The following is a 20,351-nucleotide window of genomic DNA, read 5'->3' as shown; positions in this document are numbered from 1 at the left end:
GTATATGATTAGTTCTTAGCTGTTTGGGTCAATTTTTGTATTCCATATACCAATATTCAAGTTGGTATCCTAGATAAATATACCAATTTGCTTGCGAGCACTTTTTTAAAGATGTGCAAAGGCAAACATCGAAAAATCTTTTAAATTTGTATATACAAACCCAAAGTAGTTATTTGCTCTGAAAGTGGAAATTGCTATGATACACTGCATACAATTGCACTTTTTTCAATCAATTGTTAAGTGGGATGTATCCCAATGGTCTACATAAGGCATGGTATATGAGGTTGTTTGTATATCTTTAGAATCAAACTTAACGGGGAATGCACTAGAGGCTTGACCCCTTTAATCAATGTCAATGTGTGTACAAAAATAAGATATAATAGAGACGAGAATTATCGCCTCTCTTTAAACTTTATCGTGAATGTCATCAGAGCAGAGGCCAGGGCATTACACTGCTGCAGGTGTAAGTTTGTCATAGCTTACAGCATTACAGGTATCATATGTTGCTCGGCCCAATGCGATAGCAGTTTTAGAACCAGAAAGGCGACCCAAATGCTTGCAGATAAACTCTCCAGCAGAGAGCAGCTTCTCCAGGTCTACATTAGTAGTGATGCCAATTCCATGAAGCATGTATACCACATCTTCAGTGGCAACATTTCCTGATGCTCCCTTTGCATAAGGGCATCCACCAAGTCCTGCTACTGAGGAATCGAGTGTGCTGATTCCCATCTGTAAAGAAAGAAAATTATCGACATAAGAATTTAACAAGGAACTGGTAAGAAAATTCTCACACAGAATTGCAGCCCATCCCCCAAACACTGTTAGTTCAAGTAGGTTTGATTAAATTCAGATATGGGAATAGGTAAGATATGATAATAAGGGAATTAAAGAAAGCCTAAGCCTAACCAAAATCAAACCCATCAAACATTATGCAGTAGTAAACAGATAGAAATATGAGCTCACCTGCAGAGACACCAAAATGTTTGGAAGAGACTGTCCATAGGTATCATGGAAATGCACAGCAAGCTTCTCAACAGGAACAACAGCCATTACAGCTTCGAGCATGGGCATAACAGTGCCTGTAAAAAAAAAGGAAGAACACAAATGACAAATGAAAATTGAAGATCATCCAAGTCTATGTAACAATTAAGCAAACTTGGAAAATCATGTTATGCCTATATACATTACACAGAATAAGCTTAATTTCATTTAAAAAAGAAGAAGCTTCCTGCAACGGAGAAGCATTCTCCAGAAGGTAGCTCAAGAAGAGAAGGATAGATTGGATAACAACATTACCTGGTGTACCAGTACCAATAGTATCACCAAGAGAGATTTCATAGCAGCCCATATCATACAGTTCCTTAGCCACATATGCCACCTTTGCAGGAGGAATAGGCCCTTCAACTGGGCACCCAACAACACAAGATACATACCTACACAATTATTTTCATATTTAGCAAATTAGCAATGATAAAATTGATAGCAATATATTAAGGTAATCAGTAAGCATGTGTAGCAGAAGAATGATCTTTAAAATCAGAAGAAGTGATGCAAAGTGGACAGCATTTTAAGTATGTTATGGTCATGGAAATCGATAGCATAGGTAAACATGTCAACATTTCAAATATATTGACATAAACATCAGAAAAGTATTTAAACTTTCAGATAAAAAGTGTTTTGGTGTAGAGCATTACCCACGAACTGGAATTGAGAGATTCTTAGCTGCTGCAACAACAGCTCGATAACGAACAAGACTTTCATCAATGCTACAGTTTATATTTGACTTTGAGAAGGATTCTGAAGCGGATGCAAAAACAGCAATATCCTTAGCACCAGCTGCTATAGCCGCTTCAAACCCCTAGATAAAAAGTTAGAAACAGATCAGTAAAGCTATTCATGTCCATAACTATTAAGTACAGATGACAACCGTGATGAAATTCACTAACTTTTAGATTCGGGGTCAACACAGGAAGACGAGCAGAATCCACATGACAGACTGCTTTCATAACATCCTTTGCATCTGAGAGCTGCAAAATAAAAAGTTTGCCTGAGGTGCCTGCAAATTTTGCAACATAACATAAAAGTAAAAATCAGTTAGAAAAAGGTTGGTACCTGAGGTACCCATTTGGGCGAAACAAAACTCGTTGCCTCAACAACGGATAATCCAGCAGAAACTAGTCTTTGGATCAATTCAACCTTTATATGGGTAGGCACCATGTTCTTCTCATTTTGAAGTCCATCCCTTGGACCAACCTCCACAATTTTCACATGATTGGGCATGCCATTTACAACCTGCAATAATGTTTGAATGCCATAAAAATAAGGTGAAAATCATGGACCAAATCCACATCTCACAGAAGCGCGGGCAGCAAAAAACCACATCATGGGTAAATTGAATCTTGCTGCAAAAGAGCTTACATAACAGGTCCAAAATACTAGAGACCGAAGAAACGAAGCCCAAAGTACCCAATTACCTTACTTCTTTTGACACCAGTGCACTTGTCATGATTTCCATATGTCGTATGATTTCTGCCCAGACTTAAGCTCCTCCAGCTGAAAGAATTACCACGAGTCTCCCTTGATTTCCTTCCCCAAAGAAAAGCATCTCCCATGTAATCTTCTGTATCCTCACTGCAACATTTCAAAAAGCAAATCAAATGAGAAAATCCACCCAAAAAAAACATTTGATATGAGATAAGATTATAAAAGAGCCTGAAGCTCACTGACCTACAGCTGTTTGATGTGCTGCACCTGTTTCCTTCAATCCATCGAGCTCCCATGCCCATATCCTCTCCTCGGGGTCGACAGGAACCAGATGAAAACCTTCTATCAAGACTGCCCATGCTAGGCAACTTGTCAAAACTGAGGGGTTCCTCCAAACTTGACATTCTGAAATTAAATGTGGGGAAGTAGAAAATAAATATATAAACAAATTACTCTATCGATACTTCAATAAAGCCATGTTCAACATTGTTAGCATCTTGGCTATAGGCTACAAACCTCACATACCACAAGCATTCTAAGAGGTGTTTCAACTTGTCAAAGCAAAAGAATCAGCTCATTATAATCAATCAGAATAAATCGAATAATTCCAACAAATGCAACATCAAAAAAAAAAAAGGACAAGAATAACTTCATCACCCAATATTATACTGTAGTTTTGTTAACTTGTTGAGAAATAGGTGAGTCAACTACCATTTACATTGCACACTTCATGTGCATTAACCTACACGGCACTCTTGATTCCGCTTGTTTTTGTTTAAGAGTCTATTTGTTACTTTGAATATGATCAGATTGCTCATGCTATTTTCCTCACTGGTAATTACCAAAACTGATCATAGTTGTTCCTTTGAATATAATCAACTAACAAAACATACCAAAACTGATCATACTCTACACTATAAAAACATTTGCCTCCATGATCTTAAGTTTAGCTTCCGATGAGGGCAGTCAGGAGTTCAACACTTCGACCTCGATTAGATGACTAGTTTTGTTCATGATTACTTATGTGAGTACATAATATTGTCCAAGTAACATGTATGGATGTACCTATCACTCTATCATACTATTCCTATGTTCCTATAAAATTAATAGCAAATAGACAAAATAAGAACAATTTTCGCCACACCCCATTTCATAGCATTTACAGCTGAAACTTAAATGGCTTACATATATACCATGCCACAAGTCAATATTATCAGTTTGCTACAGCATAAGTGCATTAAAAAAAGATATAATTTTCTACCATCAATTTATTTCCAATTTATGCTAAACTTAAATGTTCTCTAATATAGCTAGTTCCACTTCAAGCAAGATAAACTTAGCATTTTAAGCAAAAATCCAAGAACTCGACAAAATGTAGAGTATATTTAAAACAAATTTAGCCTCAAATTTAATCAACTACTACTTAATAGATGTACCAACACTTCAAACATTGATATCAATTCAAACCCAACAACTATATATACAAGTAATTCTCAGCTATCCAAAAAAAAAAACAGAGGAATTCAGTAATAATTTTAACAGTTCTACGAAAAAAAAGGCAGAAAAATATAATTACATCCTCGAATTGCTGAATTATAACACCAATTTATCCAAAAACAAAGAGAAAAATTGTTTCCCCAATTTGTTACCCTAATTTTCTCAATCCTCTGTTCCCAATCAAACAAACAGGGGAATAAATAAACCCATCAACAGATCAACCAAAAAAATCAAAAACCCATAAAAATTAAACTAAAAGCACACCTGAAATTGAGATAAAATCCCTGAACTTTCCTTGAAAATTGAACAGAAATCCCTTAGTTATTCTGGAAAAAAAGGGGACTTTTTTCCTCCTCTGCTTTTTTATTCCTCTAAAAAATAAATAATACAGTAGTGAATAATTTTGTGGGTAGTTGAGGAATTGAAGAAAAAATATTTAAAAAAATACTACAAAATGAAAAGAAAGCTAGTTGCTCATAAATCGTTCTTGGTATTTGGTGTAGAAAATGAAATGTAGAGAGAGAAAAAAATGTGTGTTGATTGTTGAATGATTTGGGGAATTTGATTATATGGCTTCTTGTGGCAGTAAAATACTTTGTCCCATTTTAAAGATTTCTAAAATTATTTTTAAAAACATTAAAAAAAAAAAAAAAAAAAAAAACAACAACAACAACAACAACAACTACTGCCGACAAAATAAATTAAAAAAGGGAGGGAAATTGGTGGGTGGGTAGTTTTCAGTTGGAAGTTGGTCAATTTCCATGCATTCTTTTTGCTCTTTTTTAGTCAACTACTCTTACATATACTTGTATATATATATTAATATTACGAGTATTATACTATTATGTTATGTGAGTCTTGCTCTTTTGACTGTTTTGAGAGGAAATTACCTAGTACTTTGCTATTTTGCATTAATATTGGTAAATGAGTTTGGCAAATTTGGTAATACTCTGTATTTGATATTCCTCAGTTTCTATAGTAGTAGTTGCAACACTTTTTTTTTTACATTTATCGATGTATGATTACATGGTTCAGATTTTTAATCACTAATATGTAAAAATTATAAACATTTGATATTAAAATAGTATAAGGGTCTGTTCTAATTTACTAAACTGAACTGAATAATTTATGAGAGAAGGAAACTAGTAACTGATTTAAACTATTGCGTAATCCAAATCTATGGCGTAATTTTTTATATTTCTCAAATCTATTGCATAATTTGCCCCTCGTTAAATATGATTGATAGTTACCTCTTTGAAGTAACACTATAAAAATAATATGTACTCAGTCCTTATAATCCATGAAAAAAAAAATAGGGTGTTGGGAATATGGTTTGGTACAAAGACAATGAACTCATTAACTATGTTGAAGTTTATCCATATTTATTGAAATTAACTTTTGACTAGAACTTTTCAAGTCAAAATGTATCTACTTTATTCAAGTTCTATTATGTTTTGGAAATAAGACCATGTTAAAGTTTCTTAAAGTCTACATACTCCATGAGTCCATGCATAGTCTATACTTTTAACAAGGAAAATAATGAAGGTGTGTATGACCACTAATAATTAGCTGGTTGTAGGGTGTAGTAGTAGACTAGTAGTAAATGACTAAAGTAGGTGCAATGAGCACATCTTCATTAAATTAACTACAAGCAAAGGCCCATTTTCTTACTAGCATTTAGTCATAATCTCTTTCCTTCTTTTAACGGGCATTAAATTGAGCTGAATTAAACCGAACTAAACTGAAATTATATATGATAGAAGGAAATTAAGAACTGAAATTAAGCTGAAGAAAATAGATTCTAGGTACGTATACCCTACTATAGTACTTTCAAATACGAAGTACTTGTTTTAGGATTGTCTGTTAGGGTAAATTTAAAAAGTGTTGGAATTTTTTTTTTTTTTTTTTTTTTTTTTGGTGTTCTACCCGGTTCACCCTTTGGGCTAATCCGGATTCGGGGATCAGTTCTGGGTGGTTAGGTTCCAGTCCCCTCCCGATTGTTGTTGCGGGGGATCGAACACGAGTCCTCCCTACCAAGTGTAGTCCCAATCACCACTACACCAACAACCAATTGGTTGTTGGACTATTCTTTGTGAATAGAAAACAAAAATAATTTCAATAAAACTGATTGAGTTCATTTCTCAACCTTTCGATGGACTCGTGACTTTAGTATTTGTTTCTGGAAACATAATACTCCTCGTTAGAGTAATAATATCAAGATGCCCTAGAAATTAAGTCCAATAAATGTCCAAATATCCTTCGACTCCACCTAGTAAGGGTATATACAAGGGCTCTGCCTTGATGTCCGAGAGCTCGACCTACACAAGAAAAAAGGTTAGCTGCCCGGGGGTGTGACCCGGGAAAGCCCCTCCGATTCTTAAGTCAGCAAACGTACTTTCTAGAGATATAAAATAGAGAGACAGAGTACTTTAGAGAAATAAACACTACAAGAAAAATCTCTTTTCGTAGCGATTGTACATTCGCAACAAAATGCAAGTATGTTTGTGAAATAATTAAGGATGTCGTATCATTTTTATAATCGCCATGGTTTTCCCATATAAAATCGATACGAAAAACATAATTATACATATCAACATTATTTTTACACATTTATATAATTTTGAGAAATCGTAACATTTACAATCGCCACTAAATCCTAAAAATCGATACGAAAAGTCTTTTCAACACTAGATATATAAATATTGTTTGATAAAGAATACATAAAATATGTCATAGCTTATTGGTGAAACATTTAATATAAGAGTTTGAGGTTGCATGTTCGAATCTTGTAAAAAAGTTACCATCATTAATGATTGGAGAATTATTTATAATTGTACTTTCAGGTGGCAAGACTGTACTTAGTTGGACAAATTAGGGTTAAATCAGTATTTTGCAATCATTAATAATGGGCTGGCTCATAAAAAAGTATTTTCGTATTTTTAGATCACTGGGGTTAGGACAATGGACTTAATTGGCCCAAATAGTATTTATATGAATTATATCAATTATCCTTTGGAGCTATATATAGCTCTTGGTTGTTGGCGAGATACTTTATATCTTGTTCTAGAAACTTTGAACAGATCATTCAATCAACTTCATTCGGTGAAAGGAAATTAGTTGGCCTATTTACAACATCATCTGTGAAGTGGAAATAGATATGGACTTGTGATTAGTCATCAAGATAAATGAAGTGCTAGTTTTTTATTACTCCCTATTTTTTTTTTTTTATTAATTTATAAAATGAGAATCACAAAACGAAAATGAAAAGAGGTTAAACGGACAAATGACAATAAAATTATTACTACGATAGTTTGTAAGGAAAAATATCAACCAAAATTTTATTAAATTTGCAATAATGTGTATTTTATTAATATGTAATTTTTATAATTTTTTCATTACGAAATTAAAGATACTTAACGATAAAAAAATTATACATAAAACAAGCATTTTATCTGAATTTACTCCGTATTTTGTTTGGTACTACTAATAAAACCGAAGTAAGTACTTCTATTTTACTTAAGCGTGGGGTTTTGAGGAAGGCAAAGCTTAAACCCTAACAATGGAAAGAGAACAGGAAGATGAAGATGATATTGTTTGCTTGGACGAATCATTCTTCATCAATGACAAGTATTTTCCCCTTTCTATATCTCTCCAAACTAAATGTTTAATCAATTTCTCTTAAATTGTTTTTTATTTTTAATTTTGCAGTTACCAATTAACCACTTTTACATTTGGGTCTCAAGTTCTTGAGCTATTCTGCCTTAATTCAGCTTCAAGTGAGTACATTTATTTTCTATTGTTAATTTCTCAACTGGGTTTTCTGGGATTGAGTAAATTCACTTTCAATACTTAGTTTTATCAAATGAGTTTTCTGGGGTTTTGCAACTACTTATTTAAAGATTACTTATTTGATGCTGTTCAATTCACTTTTGTGCTGTAATTAGCTGCAATTGCATATAATTTTATTTGTATAATATTTGATTTTTTGAGCTACTTTGTCTTCATCCAACTTCAAGTAAGTATATATACTTTCAATTGTTGGTTTAATGAAATGGGTTTTTTTTTGGGATTTGGCTAGTAAATTATCATATGTTGAAATTAAATTTATGTGCTACAATAAGCGCAATTATACTTCGATATATGTTGAAGATTATAGCTTGTGAGAAATATATTACCATTTCTCAAATAATGGAGAAGTAATACTGAAACTGTATATATTTTGGGCAGCTGATTTTGATCTGACAGGCCAGTTGGTGTGGCCAGGGGCCGTGTTGTTAAATGAATACTTGTCCAAAAATGCCGAGATGCTTCAAGGACTATCTGTTATCGAGTTAGGCTCTGGTGTTGGTATGCTCAGTTCTTTGATTGCAACTATCTTCTTTTTGTAGGATTGTAGAACTTCGTAAACTTGAATTGGAAATTTTTCTTCATTGTGTTTTTAATGAACTGTGATAGATGAGACTATGAATCTTGTTGCATTTGTTGTGATGGAAGAATCAATAGCTTTAACCTCTTTAACTTTCATTCAATTAAACTTTGTTAGTTTGTTTATTTGCTACATATGTTTACCCGAGTCCCCTGCTCTTCGGCTGTTTTCCTGTTTCGGTGGGCACAACAATGACATTGACTTGAGCTTGGTAATGTAATTTTTTGTGAAAAGAAAACCAAAAGTGTTAACAATGTCTTAAACAATGCTCATACAACCGTTGATAAATTATGGCTGTGAAAAATGATCATGATTCAAGATATTGAACATCTTATCATTTCGAGGCATTTGATGGAATAATGAAAAGAGGTTAGCCGTTAAGAAGTTTGTTAATCAGCATAGGCCAACTGGCCATGCCCTTGATAGATTAATGGTTAAGAGCTTCGTTAAATTGTGTATTAACTTCTATGTGAAAGGAATTTATGCTATTCCCATGCATAGAGAGATTAATCAGATATACTGCAGGGTGTCAGAAATCTATAATTTTTCCTATATATATTCATTTTCTTATACATCTTAAAACTAAATGCTGAAGCAATTATCTAGTTTTTATATTTCTACCTTTTGCACTGTTTTCTAAATCTCTCAAATTTCACCCCCAATATCACAGGTGTCACTGGAGTACTCTGTAGTAAATTTTGCAAGAAAGTTGTGATGACTGACCACAATGATGAAGTTCTTAAGGCAAAGTCATGGATTTAATAGTTTATCGATGGAGATTTTGAATGTTAATCTTGGTGCCTAACAGTTTGTGCTATCTTGTCATGCAGATTCTGAAGAAAAATATAGACCTACATGCATCTGCTGAGAATTACCCTCCCACTGGTATGTATAAGGGACTTGGAGTAGCAATTTGTGGAATGTGGTTTGTCATTGAACTGATATGCTTCTACAATTTCCTAATCTCAGATTTTGGGGCGGAGAAACTAGAATGGGGAAATTCTGACCAGAGAAATGAAGTTGTGCAAAGATATCCTGAAGGATTTGATCTGGTTCTTGGAGCTGATATTTATATCCTATTCTTTTTCTTATTTGATTGCAAATTCAAATCATTATGATTTCTTATTTGTTTAAAAGTGTTGATGTGCTATTTGCCTATTTTCCAATCAGCTTACGTCTCTAAATAGGCTGAGAGACTGTTGATATGTGCAACTGATTGAGTTATGCTTTGATGTTTGTCATCAAAGTCATGTCCCATAGCTTAATTTTCTGACTACTCTCTCACACAAGTTTTCAGTCATTACTCTTGCCATTTTTTTTTCTTTCCATGAGCACATGGTTGAAGGCCTTGACAATCTATAAGCTTTCAACAATCCAGTATTCCCTTGCTTTTTGATACAGTTAAGAGTCTTCTTCAAATCAGAGGAAAAGGAAGATGCAGATTCATCCTGGGTTATGTTTCTCGTGCTAAAGTGTGAGTAAATTTCATGATTTCTTTATATTCTTATGCATGCATACATCACCGTTTCTTATATTTGCCATTGTTCATTAATATAATAAGCCATGTGGTTTGGATTGATCTCTCCGCAAAGAGTGTTCAGAAAGAATTTGTCGGTGATTCATTTCCCTCTTCATGCTAAGCTTTTCATTAAACTTTGAGGTCTACCCAATGCTAGTTACTAGATGCGGAGGCATTTAATACAGTAGATTGATATGAACTTTTAATGAAAGTAGTTACTATCGATACCTTTTGGTTATCTCCCTTTCTTTCATAACTTGAGCTCAGCAAAAAAAGATATAAAAGGGCCATTATGGAGAATGTGGTTTGAACTTAGAACAACATAGCCCTCACTGATCAAAAACAAATATAGTAGAATATTTTGTATAAATGATAAAAAAAAAGCATTACAAATCACTTTTTTTTTCTCCCCTTGTGATTTCGGGATATATGATCTTTTTAAGGCTAAACTCCCATATATATATGAAGAAAGAAAATGGTTTAGACTAATATGACTCTCAGTAGTATCTGGTGTCTTAAGGGATTGTCGTTCTATGTTCTTTCCTTTTAAGCTGGAACTTTGGAGTATGTTCAAAATGACTAAAGGTCTTCCTATGGAAGTACTTGTGAGTTGTGATCCTACAATCTCTATAAGCTCACATCTTTCACCTTTACACAGAATGGATCAGATGGTTCTTGATGAGGCCCAGGGACATGGCTTGTCCACAAAGGAAGTTGCTGGAACTCGTTCAATTGTTGGGAACTTGGAAGGGGTCATTTATGAGATTACCCTTTAGTAAATTTTACAATCCGACAATGTTACAAAAGAATATAGAGGATGTCAAGAAGTTGCAGCATTTCAAGTTTAGTTTTGGAGGAGCTGCAGCTTCAGATTCTAGACAGATACAACTTTCAGATAAGATAATAAGCAAGAAGGTGCAGCTTGAGGTAATAACACATTGACTATTTTCCTGACATAGGGATATATATAGACAGTATTGTGAAACTCCTTTTGGCACTGTTCATTTTCTATAAAACAAGAAAACTATTTTATTGACTGAATGAAGAGAACAAAAGATAGCTTTTTGGACATTGATGTTATATATGTTTTTTTTTTTTTTTTACCCGAACTCCACTGCTATTCTGCTGTGTATCTTATTGTTGCATCATAAGTATCATCTTCAGGAGTTTTGAGAAGATGGAGTTCATCAATCATTCTATCTTTCTATTATTCGATTCATTAATAAAAAATTAAAAATAGCTCTTATATGCTGCCTATGAATGGAAAATCTCTTTCTTAGTGACAATGTTGATTACTATGAGCATAGCAAGCATATGGAAATAGCTGCTTTCTGTCATTTTAGCTGTCATTTAAGTAAGATTTATGCAAGTGTGGGTGAAGCGAATGAAACATCAGCAGGGTTGGTGTCTGATAACCCAGTACTACACAGTTCTTAAGATTTGGTGTTAGACCCAAATGTGTCCGCAGCTGCCAATATATCCCGCGGTAACAAAAACGTATTGGTTTCGGGTATATCCAGGTTCAGTCGCCGGTTCATATTTCGTCGACCAATCCTTCCTAAAGCGTTCTATATGCATTAGGATCCCGATTCATGAATCTCTCGGTTCGAGAAATCAAAATAAGAGGATCGAACCATTTCTTCTGACTCTTTTTCAAATTCGATAAATGTTGGTTAAAGCTCATCAGGGCATGCCCGGCCGTCGAATCAAGTAGCGAGGACTAGAGCCAATCTAGAGTCAGCAGTCTCTAATCCGGTTTGAAAATTCAACCCGAACCAATCAATGTTACTTAGAGAACTGTAAACCTACCCAACATGGACCCTGCATTTTAGCGCAAACCAGACCACATACTAAAATTCTAGCTTTATACATTGAAAATATCCTTCAAACTTAAAAGCTCCCAATCTAACCCTCAGAACCCACTTGGCCACTAACTAGTAGGACCAAAAGTGTGTTTTCATCTCATATTACTCCTAAATTCCAAATCATTGATCTACAACTTGCCCGTCTGTCCCTACTAATATGCACAACCTAACATAAACAATTAACTAGTGTTTTTTTTTTGGATGAAAAGACCCATGTACCCTTTCCCACTATTTCTTCCTCTCATTTTCACATAGTTGCAAACTCCTTGTTTTTATTTCATTTTGTGAAAAGGGGTTTGGTTAGAATTTGTAATGATAGAATAGATAATTTGATTACTTTCCATGTTTGTTTAGGTTGAGTGGAATTTTAGGTGAGATTGGGATGAACAATTCAACACCCTCTAACCTACTCTACTCTCAACAATACTATACTAAATGTTTTGTCCATTTTGCCATTAATGAGTAAAGAGAGGAAGAGTTTAGATAAGGGGGTGTTCATGTAACTTGTACTTCATATCATTATTTTATGAATGTCAATTTTGATTAACGGCGGCATAATTGGGATTAGTGAGATAATTGGGTGATAAGGCTAATTGCAATTTTAATAATTGGGTAACTTGTATTATCATTCGTGATTAAAGGACATAATTTGTACTCCATAGTCCATATTCAATATTAAGTGCGAGTATATAACAAGCTTTGATGTTTGATTCCCTACATTTCGTGTGTCATAATATCACTATGAGTATTAATTTTGCAAATATGCCCAAATAACAAGTGATTATGGTGACTAATACAAGACAAATTAATGTACGAGTACCCCGACATCAATACTCCCACCGTCTAATCCCCGAACTAACCCTCGACTTCCACGATAAAACCCTCTCGCAAGAAACCACCCTGCACCACCACCACCACGTCCACCACCAACTAGAGTTAATATTTGATCATCCAATCAAAATATCTAATCCCAGAACTCACCCTCGGCTTCCACGAAAAAAACCTCTCGTCAGAAGCCACCACCCTTCACCACCACCGCGTCCACCACCAACTAGAGTTAATATTTGACCATCCAATCATCCAATCAAAAGATCTAGTCAAAATTCATCAGTAAGTAAGTGGCCCACTCTAGAAGAAAAGAAGAGAAGAAGAGAAGAATAACACTACTTTCCAAGAAGCAAGAAGAAGCCATCAAATTTTGTACCCATTCATGCATCAGCATCCCTTACACTGTCTTGCTGGCTGCTACACCTAATCTCTCACTTATTTTATTAATCAGTTTTAATTATTAACCCTTAATTTCTTCACATGCTCATAATTTTCCTTAACCACCCTCACTAATCCACCATTATCCGATCCTCGCATCATTTTTTCAGTCTTGAGAGAAGACGAGCCTAATCTTAATCCGCGAATAATCCCCAATCAAAACCAAATACCCACACCCATTCATGGATCAACAATAGAAAGAAAAGAAAAGAAATGTTTCGTCTCATTCTTTTCCTTTTTCTCTCTCTTCTCTCTCTTCTCCCTTCATCAGCTCAAAACTCATCATGTCCCTTAGATTTCGCCATACTTCAAACTCTGGTTCGAGAAAAAGACGTGAATTCATCAAACAATGTCGCAGCCAACTGCGGCTACATCGCCGAAGGACTCAGGCTCGTCCTCTCGCAATACCTCCGAACCACCGACTCATTCTACCCACCACTTAGCTCGTCCGAGTCATGCTGGGACTCGTACGACTCAGTCGTCGACTCGTTCCTACCAAACTTCAAGGTTCGAGCCTCTTGTGGGTTCAAAACTCAGTGGATTTCCGAAGGTTGTTTGAACATCTCAACTAAGTCCGAGTTCGAGAAACTCGTTCCTCAATCTGCGTTAAACGACGCCGTTTCGAACTGTAATCAATCTCTGGCAAATGGGTCTCCTTGTGCTTCTTGTCTCACGAGTCTTACTACTCTGCAAGCTTCGTATCTCAAATCGAAGGACCCTTTTAATGGTAATATCTCTGATTGTACTAATCTTCCATTGATTTATGCTGGAGCTGTGATTAATCAATTTGGACCGTCTGATCCTGGAACTGCTAAATGTTTGTTTTCACTGGATTTTTCTTCGTCCAAAAATGTTAGTAATTGGAAGAAGAAATTGCTGATTTCGTTGATTGTAGTTGTGGGTTTTATTGGGTTGTGCTCTGTTTTTGGTGGGGTTTACATGTATTTGAGGTTGAAGAAGAGGAGAGAGAAAATTGCTGCGAAAAACAGGTGGATTAGTCGGGTCGGGTCTGGAACCGGGCCGAATCTTTCGTCGATTGGGGGGAGTACCCATTTGATGAAATTCGGGTTTGATGAGATGAAACGGGCTACCAAGAACTTTCACCGCGATAATTTGATAGGTAGAGGTGGATATGGAAATGTGTACAAGGGTTTATTGCCTGATGGTACTGAGATTGCTGTTAAGAGGTTTAAGAATTGTTCGGCTGCAGGAGATGCGAGTTTTACACATGAAGTTGAGGTGATTGCGAGTATTAGGCATGTTAATCTTGTGGAATTGAGAGGGTATTGTGTTGCTACTACTAATTTAGAAGGTCATCAGAGGTTGATTGTGTGTGATTTGATGCATAATGGTAGTTTACATGATCATTTGTATGGGAATGCGTTGGAGAGGAAGCTAAGTTGGCCGGTTAGACAAAGAATCGCGCTAGGAATGGCTAGGGGATTAGCTTATTTACACTATGGAGCACAGCCTTCGATCATTCATCGTGATATTAAAGCTAGTAACATACTTTTGGATGATAATTTTGAGGCCAAAGTCGCGGATTTTGGCCTTGCTAAGTTCAACCCTGAAGGTTTCTCACATTTGAGTACTAGGGTGGCTGGAACTATGGGATATGTTGCCCCGGAGTATGCCCTTTATGGGCAATTAACTGAGAGGAGCGATGTTTTTAGCTTTGGTGTCGTGTTATTAGAGCTGCTGAGTGGTAAGAAAGCTATACTATCGGTCCCAGATGGGCAAGGGCAGCCGTCATTGGTGACTGATTGGGCTTGGTCATTGGTTAGGAAAGGGCATGCTTTGGATGTCATAGAAGAGGGGATGCCGGAGTTAGGACCGGATTCAGTAATGGAGAAGTATGTACTGACGGCGGTTTTATGTTCACACCCTCAGTTGTATGCTAGGCCTACAATGGATCAAGTTGTAAAGATTTTGGAGACTGATATGCAAGTTCCTTCTATTCCAGAAAGGCCAATTTCTTTCAATGCTGAGCTTGAGGATATCGAAAGGTCTGCTAGTAGTAGTGGCTCCGGCCAATTGTCGACTTCCGGTGGGTTTCAATCGTATTCAATGGGACATATAGATTTTGCTAGCCATAATGGGCAAGAGGAAGCAGTTGATCCTGCAACAAGCTTGAGATAATTTGATCCTGTTATATATTCTTTCTAGTTTATTTGAAAATTTTGACCCCCTTGTAATTGAAGTACAGTAGTACACCTTGATTGTATAGGCAATTAGGCATGCCTTTTTCTTTTTCAATTTTTATTTTTTTGGGGTGGGGGATTTAGGTTAAAGATAGTATCTTAAGTAGGAAATAATAGGAAGGGATTGTATATACTAGAGTAATATGGAAATTTAAAATTTAGCTCACTTGGTTCATGTGAAATGATATTGGCTCGATTTGGCAAAATTGATGGATGTTATGCATGTAATTTTCGAGTTTACATCACTATCATTGGTTTAGAGTTGAAGGTATAATTTAATTGCATGATGTTCAACCATATCCGGTGAAGGTTTTTCTTCATTATTCTCATATCATTGTACAAATATTGTGAACTAAATCCATTACATAAGTAATTACAAGTGTGCAATTGATTAAAATTGTCTTCCTTGAATGGTTGTGCCGATTCAAATTTTATGTCTCTTTTAATTGACTCTATTTTTCTTATAAAAAAATAAAATATATACGTGAATAGTCTAAAAGTTAAATCATTGTAAATAATTTGAAACTAATGAAGTATATTTCAGAAATTAGGGAGAAGCTCTAACCACTTGAGCTATCCCTCGCTCTATTAAGATTATGCACCTAAAATTCAAATCCCAAAACATACATGTATTGTAGTACTTAGTTTAAACCCAAATATTCAGAGTTCTTACTTTTCCTCTGAACTCTAGTGTTTTATGCTCGAAAAATTGTTGTTTTAATTGCTAATTCCAGTTCTGTGCTCCCAAATTTCCATGGACAGTGTCCTTCTTCAACCTCATCAAGGGCTATTTCTCCCACAAAATTTGATGAACCCATTTTCTCTCTCCTCAAAACTTAAGCTTAAACCCAGAACCCTCTTCTCCAAATCTCTTCCATTCCGCATTTTCTGTACTACTTCCCAGAATTTAGAGAACCCCATTACAGAAATTCCTCCCAACGGTAAAGCCAGTGCTAATTCAAAATTTAACTTGCAAAATCTTAAACAAAATTGGTTGTCTTCTCTTTCAAATAATGAACAAATTGATGGAAATGGTGGGTTTGATTGGATTATTGGTATCGACCCAGATGTTTCTGGTGCTTTAGCCCTTTTAAAATACGATAATTCTGTCTGTATTTCTGCTCAGGTAATCAAATTGGGGTAATTTCATGCATTTTTTGATTGATTTTTTAATTGGTTGATTTTTGTAATTAATTATTTTGCGCTAAATTGTTCAATTTAGGTAATTTTTGATGTGTTTGATTGTTTAATCAGCTGGGTAATATTCTGTTTTCTTTGAATTATTGATTTTTGTGCTGTGGTTTTAGATTCTTCTGTTGTTATAATAGTGGGAAATGAGGTTGATACCACTATTTCTTGTACTCGTTGTTGGGAGAGGTTTCTTCCCAATTGGGGTCTCGGACCTGATTAGTCGGAGTCTAGTAGGCTATGGATTACTGGTTGAGGTCATGAGGTGCCCACTAAATATATTAACATTCAGCAAAGTGGATAAAGTGGCTTGCTGATTTATCTTGAAAAAGGGCATGTTACATGTAAGAAATTAAGGATGATTTAACTAATATAGGAATGATCAAGAGCAGTTGGTAGTTTCTCCTAGAAAGTGAAAAAGTCGAATTGGATTATCGTTTCCATAAGAAGAAATAACTTCATTCATTACTTGGAGCCTTGAAGGTGGTAGTAGCAATGTAGGGAACTGAACTAGAGACGACTAAGCATTACTGTATTCTGAAAAAAGTGAATCTTTTTTCATGTAGTATGACTTATCTGTATTTTGTAAACTAATTAGTCAATTATTACTTTTCCTGAAATGCAAATGAAAAATGAGACTTTGGTGTAGTTTTGAAAAAACTTCGACTATTAGGCATTTTGATTCGTATGATGATCGCTATCTAAGTTTTGTTGAAGTTAAAGTTGAGCTTTTGGTTACTTTGCTTGGTTTGTGGACGCTCTATAGTTTATATCAAATGTTTACTAGCATTGTTGTTAACCTATTCCAGGTTTTTGATGCCCCATTTGTGCAAATATCAGTTGGGAAAACACGCCGTAAAAGATTAGATGCGAAGTCTATTGTTCAGTTGTTGCAGAGTTTTGATGCTCCAAAAGGTATCACGTCTTGCTAATTATTGAACTGATTTTTGTGGAATTATATTTACTTGCATGTATATAACATTGCAGTTACCATGACACTCTGATTTAGCTGCTTGTTAAATAATTGTCTATGGTTCACATTCATTCCTCTTCATGAAAAGCAGTTTGTGGTGAAGATCATTTTAAATGCACATTATTATCCTGGCCTGTAGAAGCACAACTGAACTAACATAGTCAATTGAAGGGAGAGTGAGGTGAAGGGGAAGGAGAGAAGTGAGCAAGAAGGGAAGAACTTACTCTCTCCAGACTCCATCCCTAAATAATAGGCCAGTATTGATTGAAGGTCATTAAGGAATCTGGCTGAAATACCAAGATTATCCTTATTTATGCAAGTTTTTACATCCTTACCATGCCACAAGATAGTCTTTCCTTGTGGTTATCATTAGCATTAAGGGTAGTATGGACAAGCTGTATGCTTTCCAAACTAAAATTCGAAAGTGGGTGTATGATGCTTTCTCTTGCTCTCAAGATTTGCCTGCTGCTGTTGTCACTCTAGCTCAGTTGCTCTTGCCATCCACATATTATATTTCCCCATTTTATCTAGTATAGATATTTTTAGTTTTTTCTCTATCCTGTCTAAAATATGTATCTCAATCTTATACATTTTGTTTTCCTTGACATAGTGACTCGTGATGTTGCTTTTTATTTGGCCTTCTATATATCCATCCCTTTACCTGCCATCTGCCCTCTTTGTTCTGAACCTTATCTCTCTTCTTGCAGGTACCACTGCATATCTGGAGCAATCTATACCATTTCCTCGAGATGGAAAACTGGTAATTGCTGCTTTTAGTGTTTACTTCTGTCTTTTTGTTTGTGCTACTTGACTGCCTACGGGTGTAATTTAGAACATGTTATTTAGCCTATTTCATATTTTCAATATTGCAATTCACATAACATATTGCTTTTAGAAACATATTAAATCTGCATTGTTTTGTCATTTATATTGTCACCTCAAAGTTAAAACAATCATTACCTCGCTTCCTAACGGACAAGAGTGTAATATGTACTGCATACTATTTTGATAGCTCTAATACTGGCAGATTGTTGTCTTTTTTGTAAGATTTAGGGTTGGTGGAGTGGAGGATTTGGCTATGGGTTATGGATCGGAGTATTGGTTGCTTCTGGGTTTTCTGTTGTTCCTGTGCCGTCTAGTTCATGGAAAAGGGAATTTGAACTTGCTCGAAGCACCTCAAGTAAGGTGTGCCCAACTGTTATACAATATGATAAATGGAGCAATTTTGTACAAGCGTGTTAATCTAGCATATTCCCCACGGATGAACATATTGTATTGAGTGTTTGAACATTTGCAGGATGATAGCAGGGAGCTTGCAGCACGTATGTTCCCTGATTTAACCTCTATGCTGAAAAGGAAGAAGGACCACGGTACTAATTAAGTCTTTAAATCACTATTTTTCTAGCATTTTTCTTAAGTTCTTAAAGATGCATTACTTCTTTTGTAAACATGGAAACTTTGTTGTTCCCCTATGAATTAAAACTGATGCTGATATGTACATTCTCCATTAGCCCATTCTTAGCCATCTTGTTGAAAATACTCAACCAAATTGTATAGCTTGCTCGTTCAGTTAATTAGGAAACAGTGACTAACTTGGATTTGAGAAAGATGCCCTTTTTCTTCATCTGTAGTTGTTTTTGGCACGATACACTGATCTTGGCATATTTGTCAATTGTGCGAAACAAACTTATTTGACTTTTTCTGAATTTTGCGCTTGGTATAGGATACTTGTGTTGAACTATTTTCCTGAATGAAATATTACTGAAATGATTTCAAAATTTCTCTTTATCACTTGCTCTCCCACAAGCCAATAACTGTATCAGAAGTTTCCACTGACTTTAGGTGGCATTCTTTCTCTGGAGTTTTAATAATGTCGCTGCATGTTATTTCTTGGTGTAGCTTATTAGACTATTGTTTTTTCCAGGTCGAGCTGAGGCTCTACTCATTGCTGCCTATGGAAAAGGTTATAAGACAAAGGCAGATGAATTGTGCATGTCAGATGACACTCCTGAAGTATTGACCAAGCTGTGAAGCTGCAATACAGAAACAGCAGTGATAAATGGGAATGCATCATGCATGGATCACACTAAAATGCTTTCTTTGACATCAAGAGTGCAGATAATTGTTTCGTTGGGGCAATTTTGAAGTCTGTGAGCATCTGCCTCGTTATATTTGCTACAGCTGCGCCTGGCATATTAGAATGATTATTCATTAGTGAAATTCCTTCTAGCTTTGTAAATACAACTGATTAGATGTAAGCATTGTAGTTGTTGTCATATTCCTGGTAAGTTCTTATTGAGCTTTATTTGGGCTGATCAAAATCCAAATCCATGAGTGTCGTTCAATCCTAACTTTCTGTATGGTCATTGCTCGAGTAACTTCAATTACATGGACAAGAATACCTCAGATGTTCAGCAAGTATCATCTAGATTTTTAGCAGAAATTTTCTACTTTGTAAGACTTCTAAGAGACTTGGAATATTTATAGTTAACAGAGCTGGTAATGAAGCACATCAGATGATACACCGAACATAAACATCCCCCCGATATCCTTGACATGTACCTCCTCTGGCCCTCCCTCGCCTCCTCTGACTTCAAGATATCAGCTCATAGGGTTGGAGTGGTAGTGAAATAGTGTAGGTCATTGTATATGTTCCTCACGATTCCACGAAAGGGCCTAAATCAAACCTGTTTAGAAAGGTTCCATGAATTCCGATTCACACCTATAACACCAACGTACCATGTAGTAGTTTTGCTATTATTTTCATTTTATCTTGCCATATATGCTCAAAGGCTGTCAGATTTTCTCGTTCTTCCAAATTGAGTTTGAAGCCTCTCTATGTGTCCATATTATTAATGGTTACTTTGTTATTGATTTTTACTATGCAGTTTTTTTCTATTTTATTCTTGGCATGGGCAAATTTATAAATCTC

General features: G+C 35.4%; 3 protein-coding genes and 1 pseudogene across 3 annotated transcripts; 3 read left to right on the top strand and 1 right to left on the bottom strand.

The window, feature by feature from the left end:
- Positions 1 to 200: 200 nt before the first annotated feature.
- Positions 201 to 4,543, bottom strand: LOC145626304 (hydroxymethylglutaryl-CoA lyase, mitochondrial-like). Its single transcript, XM_081678731.1, has 9 exons — positions 4,246 to 4,543; positions 2,728 to 2,889; positions 2,475 to 2,631; positions 2,113 to 2,292; positions 1,947 to 2,027; positions 1,695 to 1,858; positions 1,297 to 1,433; positions 964 to 1,079; positions 201 to 729 (listed from the first exon to the last, which is right to left on the bottom strand). The coding sequence occupies exons 2-9, from the start codon at positions 2,886 to 2,888 to the stop codon at positions 448 to 450; spliced, it is 1,278 nt and encodes a 425-aa protein (XP_081534857.1). The 5' UTR covers position 2,889; positions 4,246 to 4,543; the 3' UTR covers positions 201 to 447.
- Positions 4,544 to 7,470: 2,927 nt separating this feature from the next.
- LOC145626303 (uncharacterized) lies at positions 7,471 to 11,029 on the top strand. Its single transcript, XM_081678730.1, has 7 exons — positions 7,471 to 7,608; positions 7,690 to 7,757; positions 8,209 to 8,328; positions 9,078 to 9,151; positions 9,238 to 9,292; positions 9,377 to 9,881; positions 10,585 to 11,029. Exons 1-6 carry the CDS (start codon positions 7,541 to 7,543, stop codon positions 9,523 to 9,525), a joined length of 534 nt encoding a protein of 177 aa, XP_081534856.1. The 5' UTR covers positions 7,471 to 7,540; the 3' UTR covers positions 9,526 to 9,881; positions 10,585 to 11,029.
- A 2,009-nt stretch (positions 11,030 to 13,038) lies between these two features.
- LOC145626302 (putative LRR receptor-like serine/threonine-protein kinase RKF3 pseudogene) lies at positions 13,039 to 15,498 on the top strand (annotated as a pseudogene).
- A 328-nt stretch (positions 15,499 to 15,826) lies between these two features.
- Positions 15,827 to 19,956, top strand: LOC145626301 (Holliday junction resolvase MOC1, chloroplastic-like). Its single transcript, XM_081678729.1, has 6 exons — positions 15,827 to 16,384; positions 17,256 to 17,361; positions 18,127 to 18,179; positions 18,473 to 18,604; positions 18,717 to 18,789; positions 19,344 to 19,956. The coding sequence occupies exons 1-6, from the start codon at positions 16,013 to 16,015 to the stop codon at positions 19,448 to 19,450; spliced, it is 843 nt and encodes a 280-aa protein (XP_081534855.1). The 5' UTR covers positions 15,827 to 16,012; the 3' UTR covers positions 19,451 to 19,956.
- Positions 19,957 to 20,351: the final 395 nt, after the last annotated feature.

Source organism: Chenopodium album, chromosome 4, assembly GCF_948465745.1.
Source record: "Chenopodium album chromosome 4, dcCheAlbu1.1, whole genome shotgun sequence".
NCBI classification, from domain to species: Eukaryota; Viridiplantae; Streptophyta; class Magnoliopsida; order Caryophyllales; family Amaranthaceae; genus Chenopodium; species Chenopodium album.
This window is presented reverse-complemented; position numbering and strand designations above follow the sequence as displayed.